The following is an 8,414-nucleotide window of genomic DNA, read 5'->3' as shown; positions in this document are numbered from 1 at the left end:
GGGGTAACCTCATCTTTTGCAGCCCTGGGAAGCTGTTTTAGGAATAGCTGTTGGTTATCTGAAAGGCAGCCAAGGCCATTCTCGTACCGCAGTTTACCAGGTGTGTTCACAAACTTTAGTTCATGAACTTCTTTCAAAAGTCTGAAAACTGTTCCGTCCATTGGCTGGAGGATAGAAAAACAAATCAGTAATAGGAAGGAAAATTTGAGCGAAAAGACAAACGGGCTGGAGCTCGTTTGGGCGGGAAGCCCAGAGCTCGGCGTAGCGGGGTTGCGCGTCCCGCCGGGTCTCAGGCCAGCGCCGGCAGCGAGGACCCGGCCGGCGGTGGCGGACGGCGGCGGGTCCCGGGCTCGGGGCGGTGCCGCGGCCTCTGGCTCCTCCCGGGGGCGGGCGGGCTGGGGGCAGGAGGAGGAGCCGCTGCACAGCGCGAGAAGTAGCCGCGCTGGGAGCGCATAGCGCCCGCGCTTCTCCTGCCCGAGATGGTCTGAATCGCGCCGCCCGCCCGCCCGCGCCGAGTCAGTCCTGCTCTCGCCGGGTCCCGCGGCGCCGGTCTCAGGGCGCAGGACACCGTCTCGCGCGTTCCCCGGAAACGGCCGCGGACCGGCTGCCGCGCCGGGGAGATGTCCGGCGGCCGGAGGAGGGGCGGCGCCCCCTGGCACAGCTTCTCCCGGTTCTTCGCTCCCCGAAGCCCTTCCCGGGACAAGGAAGAGGAAGAGGAGGAGAGGCCGGGGACAAGCCAGCCGCCCGCGCCGGGCCGGGGCGCAGCCAGGTGGGAGCTCCGGGGGGGACGTCGGGGGGCCCTGCGCCGACTCGCGGGACGGGGGGCTCCCGGCCCCGGTGCCCGCAGCCAGCCGCTCTCGGCCAGGCTGCGCTCGTCACTTTCTGTTCTTCCTCCATTGCTCAAGTTTCGTCCTTCTCGTCCAGTTCTCGTGCCGCATCGCTTGGTTTGTTAAATCCGGGTGAAGTTCGTGACCCGAGGCCGGGCCAGCCCGCGGGGCGCCCTGCCTCCCCACCTCCCCTCCCCGGATGTGATTCGGTTCCCGTCCCACAGTCGCGTCTGTTCTCCAAGTTCTGCGGCAAAAGCGAGTCCCCCGGCGTCCTGCCGACAGTAATGGGAAACAGTTGTGAGCCGAGCCATCCGCCAGGGCAAAGAGGGCGCGATCCTAAAACCACTTCTGTGGGAAAGGTAACGCTTTGGAGCGCCACCCCCTTGGCTGGGATTTTGCCATTTTATTCATAGTTTATCAAAATGATATTTTTTTTTAAAAAAAAAGAATGGTGATGCTGAGTTCCCAAGACTCCATCAAAATGTAAAACCCTCGCTAGGCTTATTTACCATTGCCTGACATTTAAATGATGCCGCCCTTCTCTCCCATGTCTCTTCGGAAACATCTGCCTCAAGTTCCCAGACAGATTCCAGAAACCAGGACTCGAGCTGTCTTGGTTTCAGTAATGAAAACTTGCCCCTTCTCTGCAGTCTTTTTTTCCTTCTTCACCTGCTGCTGTAAAATCGAAATTAAAAAAAAAAAAATTCATGTATAATAAAACTACCTATTCCTGAGTCCTTTCATCTGTCCCGAGGAAGAGGGGTTAAGTGATATACAACTCGCTGTTTTAAACTTTTGATGGCAAGAGAGGCTTACGGCTCCGTCTTCCCCCAATTTGCACTAGAAGGTCACTCATGTGATTGAAAGGACGCTCTCCAGAAAGCTGTGTTTACTTCAGATGTTAAAGGATTCGTGGAGGGCTTCAAAGAAAAATGGATAGGAAACAACTGTAACTGTAACTGAGCTGATTCCATCAATATTCATTCAGGTCTTGTGGTTTGATTCTAGTCGTTTATATGTTCCTCAGTTTCCCTATTTGTGAAACATTTCCATTATGACCATCTGTTAATAAAATGCCACATCTTTCCAAGAAAGCTCCTATAATATTTGGAAAACTTCTCCTGGGAAGCTTCAGCTATTATTGCCCTATTAAGAGAAAATTTAAAATTCAGAGTTAACACAGTAGTTAAAAATAGTTTTGAAGTCTGACAGGACTCAACCAGAATGTCAGAATGCTGGTGTGGGCAGACAGCCTGTGGTGCCTGCCATCACTGTAACAGCACTAACAGTCTTGGATAATATGGAGGCAGTGTTTAAAAGAAATCCCAAGTAGACTCAGCAAAAGTTGGAAACTTGTGTCAGTGTTAGCAGGGAACAGGCAGGCCAGTTTCAGGTTTATATCAGAATTGTCCTGAAACCCTGCCTGCTGCCCTGCCCTATTTTGGCTTTTTAGGCACTTCTCAAATCTCTTTTCTCTCTGGAACTAACCACTACAGCAACTTGTCTCTTGTCTCCTTACCACTTCTCCATTCTCATCTCCAGAGAGGCACCCACTGTGGCTTTTTGACAATGAGAAATTTAATTGTGCTTATATGAACACTAATTGTGTCCTCATCTTTTTTAGAACTTGCCAGATGTTAAGGGGATAGCAGATAATCCTTTGTGTGGGTGTTTTACCTTTTAAATGAGTTTAAATCTTTCTTTTCAAGGATATAAACAGACACAAAGCCTTTATTGAAAGTTTAATGAAACAAATGGAAACAATGTCCTAGTAACACAACACCCTGGTGTTAACAAGATTGGAAACAGAATTGCGATTTGTCACTGTGATCTTATTTCAAAATGAAGGGGGTTTTGGCTGTTTATTTTAGAGGCAGTAAGAACTTTTGGTTTTAGTGGGAGGCTGGTTTACCTTTTGTACTGGTGATTTTAGATGCAGGAGAGTCTGTTCAGACACGAGGGGCTTGGTGTGGCAGGGATGTAAAGATGACAGAAAAAGGTCCTTTCTCTCAAGGAACTGGGAGAAGGGAAGAAGACCACTTGAAAACAGTCATCCTACCATCTATGGTGTGTCTGGCACATTACAATTGACAGAGTACTTTTAATAATATTACACTTTGAGGTTGGACAGACCTGTACAATCAGTATTTTCATTTTACTATGAGAAACAGTTAAAGAAACTTCCCCAAAGTCACACAGCTGCTTTTCAGTTAATGAACAAGTATTAAGTCCTATGCAGTGCCTGCAACTCTGAGCCCCCTTAACATACATTAAGGATTAATCTCTGCATTCTGACTTTTCCATGTACTCAAAACAAAATGCATTCTCTCAAACTTGGGTTGTATAGTCTCTGTTTCTGCACTTCCAGTGTTGGCTTACGTGAATTTTGTGATGTAACTTGTGTGTGTACAAATACAAATGGGACATAAATTCCTTAAGAACAGAATTCCTTAACAATTTCTTAAGAACAGAATTAAAAATTAAACACAAACGTAACCACAAGACCAATAAAAGTAAAATTTACAGCATTATCCTAACAGCTGTTTTTTGGCTACTCACAAAATGCATATGGTACCGACTGGGACAAACACAAGTTTTTTGGGGGTTGCTAGGACTGTAGCACTGTGTACCATGCCATGATTCAGGTTGTCCAATATTTCCCTATTTGAACCATAGGAAAACTTTTGCTTTTATCGTGTGCTGTAATTTATTTGGGCATCATTTGCTGTGAACACATCATTTTTATATTGTGTTCACTGCTGTTCTCATTAACCTTCAGCAGTTAAAGAAGGCCTGTTTGCATCAACACTGTTGTATATGGGAATTCAGGTGTTGGCAATGGACTTACATTTCAGTACTTATGTCTTGGGTGGTTGACCAGATCCAGGAAGTGTTTATATTAATTTGTTTTAGGTTTTATAGAGATGAAAACTGCAAATGAATTCAATTCACTGCTCTAATGTTTAGCCCAGTTTATGAGCATGCAATGAATGGACTCATTAGAAGTGATAGGGGAGAGCAGGGAGGGCTTCATGGTGGAGGTGGTTTTACCTGGGCCTTCAAGGCACTGGTGTTTTCCACAGGTAGAGAATTTAGCCACGAAGAGAGAAACAGGGAGTGGGTCTTCTAGGCTGAGCAAAGGCCTTCAGAGGTTATGATCTCTTGGGGGCTGTATACATTAGTGGGGCAGAGTGAAAGAGGCGTTAATGTATATATTAGTGGGGCAGAGTGAAAGAGGGGCAGAGTGAAAGAGGCAGAGTGAAGAGACGTTATCCAAAGAGGCAGAGTGAAAGAAAGCTAGATTAGCGCTGGGCCACAAAGAGTGTTTGGCTCTCGATTTAAAGCTTAGAGAATTTTTGTGAAGGTCTTTTAAACAGATGCTGCTAAACTGAAATTTGGAGGATACCTGCCTTCTAATTTTCCCTACTTTGAGATGATTGCTCAGTTTTGTTTCTTTGCTATATCGCACATGATGGACGTGTTTAAAATGAGCTCTGTACAATGTTCGTAAACTCGGGAGGGGGATAGTAAGGCGAGAACAGCATTTATCAAGGTCCCACTGTGCACTTCCTCCTGGGCTGGGTACTTTTACTTGCATTGTCTCATTTAAACGTCACTCTCAGCCTGGAAGGTTGGTATGCTTATCACTATTCTGACAGTTGAGCAAACTGAGGATGATAAGGTTCTTAGGTGTGGACACTGTTGGCATCTTGGGTGGAACAATTCTTTGTTGAACTGGGCTCTCCTGTCCTTTGCAGGACATTTGGCATCTGTAGCCCCGCCCACTAATTGCCAGTTGCATCCTCCAGTCATTGGGAGAACTCAAAACACCTCCACCCAGGTGGGTGGCAGGGAGAGTGATAGCACTCCCAGTGGAGAACGATTTACTCCAAATCATGACAGGAGTAAGTTTCAGGGGTGAGATTTGAAATTGGGTCTCTCAGACTCAGAAGCTCTGATTCTTTTTCCACACCATTCTGCCCACCACCCTGCTGAACTATGCTCCTTCAAAATACATCTGAATATGTAAGTCAGTTGGACCTTTCCTTCCTTTATTCCAGAATGGGTAACGCTGTGGCCCATTTCACATATACTCCTTTTGGCTGTTCCTTTGAGCATTCCAATATAGTGCTATTGATAGAAGGTAAGACAGGATCACTAGACCCAAGGCAGGGCTGTGTCTCATCTTGGTGTCCCCTTTACCTAGCTCAGGTGAGGGAGTGAATCTCTGTTGAGGAGCATTAAAGCACTTATTACTGGTTTTAAGCGAGGGTTAGTACACTCGTACCCTTACGGTGGGCATTTTGAAACATGGGGGCACCATAAAGCTCTCTAGACAGAGTGTTTGGCTATTGATTTAAAGTTCAGAGAATATTTGCTTTTCACCATGGCTGAGTGTGATTGATAAATGGGTAGAGCCAGGATGCTAATGGGATGTAGTGCAGGAGATAGTCTCATAAAAAATGTCAATAATGCCCCTGATACCAGCATGAAAACTGTTGGCCTTCAAGTTAAATGTTGACCACAGCATCAGTTATGTAAGGAAAAGGAGCTTTGTTCTCCGAATTTTTATCATGATTGCATTTTCATTTATTTGAAAGCACTATAGAGAATAATTGGTAACTAGTTTAGTGGAATAAGAGATACCTATGTGGTGTTGAAGGACCACATCTGTAGTTCATGCCTTCAGCAATAAAGATGACTGGAAAATTCCAGAAGTCCTCAGCCCTGTGTATTTTGTGAGAATCTTGAGCTTCCAGGTTAATGGAAAGCACAGAACCTACCTATGGCAGTGGAGTAGAAATATAGACTGTTTTATGGTGTTGAAACCATACTTTTTTTCAAGTGAGATTTCTGACTTTTGGGCTTAACAGGGTGTCTGCCAGATGTCTACCTTGGGGATTCTGTTTCTTGCTGAGGAAACTCCTTGAAAGCTAACTCAATTGTACACTGTAAACGGGTTCAAGTTGCAAGTGTACCTCAAATTGGCCTGCAGTAAATTTAATCAGCACTTCTAACTTTGAAAGTTCTGATTAAGCAAACATTTTTGGGGTTTTGTTTTTCATCTCAGTGGAAAATATGTAAAAAGGATAATAGCACATTCTGTAAAGTAAGAGGAAAATAATACTCCCTCAGTAAAATATTTTGTTTCCTAACCAGAGTTTTGATGAAATACACTGACATGCAGATATACCAGAAATGCCAGTACAACTGTGGTAGCAAGAAAACATAGGTTGACATAAATTGAAACTCAGGAAAGTAATCCAGGCTCTCTACTGAAAAGAGAGTATCAGCATGAAGTAAAAGTTAGAGTCTTATATTTTTTTAGTCTGTTCATTCCATAAATTTGAGTGACTGCTACTTGTCAAGTATGTTGCTAAGGAGTGGGATACAAAGATGAATGAAAGACCAAAACTGCCCTCAGAGAGTTCCTAAATTAATGGAGGAGATAAATATGTATGTCTCTATTTTCCAGATGAGCTCATTATGTGCCAAACATGTATTTGGGGCGTGTGACATGTGGTTCAGAACGCACGTACTGTATCATGAGGGTCAGACGTGGTATGAAGACTTTCTCATACGAAGTGTCCTCTCGCTGCTCTGACCTTCTCTCTGAGCGTGGTTTGATGAGCAGCCTTGGCCAAGGCAGACTAGTGGGGAGGTGTGGCAGTAACTATACCAGCAGGGATGGAAGTGCTTTCCCTCAGTCCCACCTGCTCCTCCTTGACTCAGCAAGTCTTACATGGAGGCAGAAAAGCGCATCCTTTCAAAAATCAGCATTCCAAGTAAGCGGAGATCCTTATACAAAATGGCTTGGTGTTGATAGAGAAATAAGTTGAAGTTTTGTGACCAGAAATAACTAATTCTTACTGTTTATTTGGCAGTTGTGAAGGCCAAGTACTGGTACAACTCCAGCAGGATTACCTCTCAGTGTTTAACCCCTGGGGGTGTGTAATTGGAAATATCCCAAAGCAGCGAGAAACAACTGTTTGCTTATTCAAGTGTTTCTTTTTGCCTGACAGATTAATGATGACAAAACTAAACCACCCTTAACCGGGAGATTGGGATTGAAATATATATACATGAATGAAATATGTAATGAAATAGATAACTAATATGTATGAAATAGATAATAACCTGCTGTATAAAAAATAAATAAAATTCAAAAATTCAAAAATTCAAAAAAAACAAAAACCTAAACCACCCTTAATTGAGGCCCTAATAAGATCCAAGCCCTATGCTTGGGGCTTTAAACATATACATTCACTTAATCCTCAAAGCAACCTTGTGAGTGAGGAATCTTTACTCCATTTTACAGATAACGTAATTTAAGGCTTGAAGAGGTCCAATAACTAATCAAAAGTGTCAACATCTTGTGGTAGAGTAAGGAGTCGAATTCTCCTTCCTGAATTCAAAGCCTACAGCATTATGTGACTACATCCCCTGCTTAACTTGGGAAGACCCAAACAGAAGGCAGGCCTTAGAAAATGGTATTGAATGGAAATAAAAAACAATGGCATGCAGCTGGATGTCTGCCCAGATGGCCTGGGTCAGTGCTCTGTACAATAAAGAATTTATGGTCCTGGCAGTTGAGAGAGGAAAATATATACACTTATACAACTTATAAATTTATATTTGAACACATAAAAAGAGTCAATCATCTCCTTCGAAAAAGATACAAATTACGACTAGCAAGATACCATATTCCACCTGTTTGATAATCAAAACTTGAGTTTGTTGGCAGGAACTCTCATACACTACTAGAGGGAGTGTAAATTGATACACCACTTTGGAGGGCAATTTGACAAGTTCTATCAGTATTATACATTCACATACTCTGATTTAACAGTTCCCTTCTAGGAATTCCATTGGCTGTATACAGTTTGCAAACAGGCCAAAAGTTGCCTCTACAAGTTTAGTCATTGCAGTGTTGTTTTAATTAGCAAAAGATGAAAAATAAAGTGTAATCCCATCAATAGTGGACTAATTGGTAAATCGTGTTATATCCATGTAGTGGAATATTACACAGCTGTCAAAAAGAATGATAAAGCTTTTTATGTACTGATAAGAAAATGTCTCTTAGATACATTAAGTAAAAAAATAAAAAAAGCAAGATACAAACCACTGTGTATAGTATGCTCCTGTTTGCATATGAAAATGGGGGAGTATGAAAAAAGTCTGTTACTAGTGTTGTGTTAACTACTTAGGGAGGATGAGAGACTGGGTGAATTAATGAGGAACAGGAGGGAGAATTTTCATTTTAGACCTTCTTATACTTAAAAAAAATTATGTGAATTATCTATTTCAGAAAAAAAAAAAAAGACTGGTTATGACCTAGTGAATATCTCTGTATAAAAGAGGAAAAAAGAGAGAATTTATAATCCTGAGTTGGCAAAAATTCTCCAAAGAAAGAATGAACTCCATTAACTTGTTCAAGTGAGAAAAGTTATGATTAAGACTATAAGTAAATGGAATATTTATAATGCATAATAATTAGATATTTTGATACTTTCTACAGGTATGAGGAAGGCTTATGCATTATTAATCTGCAATGTGAAACTGGGTGGAGTTAACAGAGCATCAAAA

The 8,414-nt window shown here is 42.9% G+C and overlaps 1 protein-coding gene across 5 annotated transcripts in view; it reads left to right on the top strand.

Annotated features, from left to right (window-relative positions):
- Window positions 1–436: 436 nt before the first annotated feature.
- CRYBG3 (crystallin beta-gamma domain containing 3) overlaps window positions 437–8,414 on the top strand; it is a 112,178-nt gene continuing 104,200 nt past the window's right edge. For all 5 annotated transcript variants that reach the window (XR_009502952.1, XR_009502951.1, XM_059921321.1 and 2 more), the window contains exon 1: window positions 437–769. Coding sequence is in view for 3 of the 5 variants with exons in the window: in XM_059921321.1 (XP_059777304.1) it covers window positions 621–769 (149 nt within the window). In the remaining 2 variants the exon portion in view is untranslated. The remainder of the gene's footprint in view (window positions 770–8,414) is intronic.

This window comes from Balaenoptera ricei, chromosome 4 (assembly GCF_028023285.1).
Source record: "Balaenoptera ricei isolate mBalRic1 chromosome 4, mBalRic1.hap2, whole genome shotgun sequence".
Classification (NCBI taxonomy): Eukaryota; Metazoa; Chordata; class Mammalia; order Artiodactyla; family Balaenopteridae; genus Balaenoptera; species Balaenoptera ricei.
Note: the sequence above shows the minus strand (reverse complement) of the source record. Positions and strands in the feature narration are given on the sequence as shown.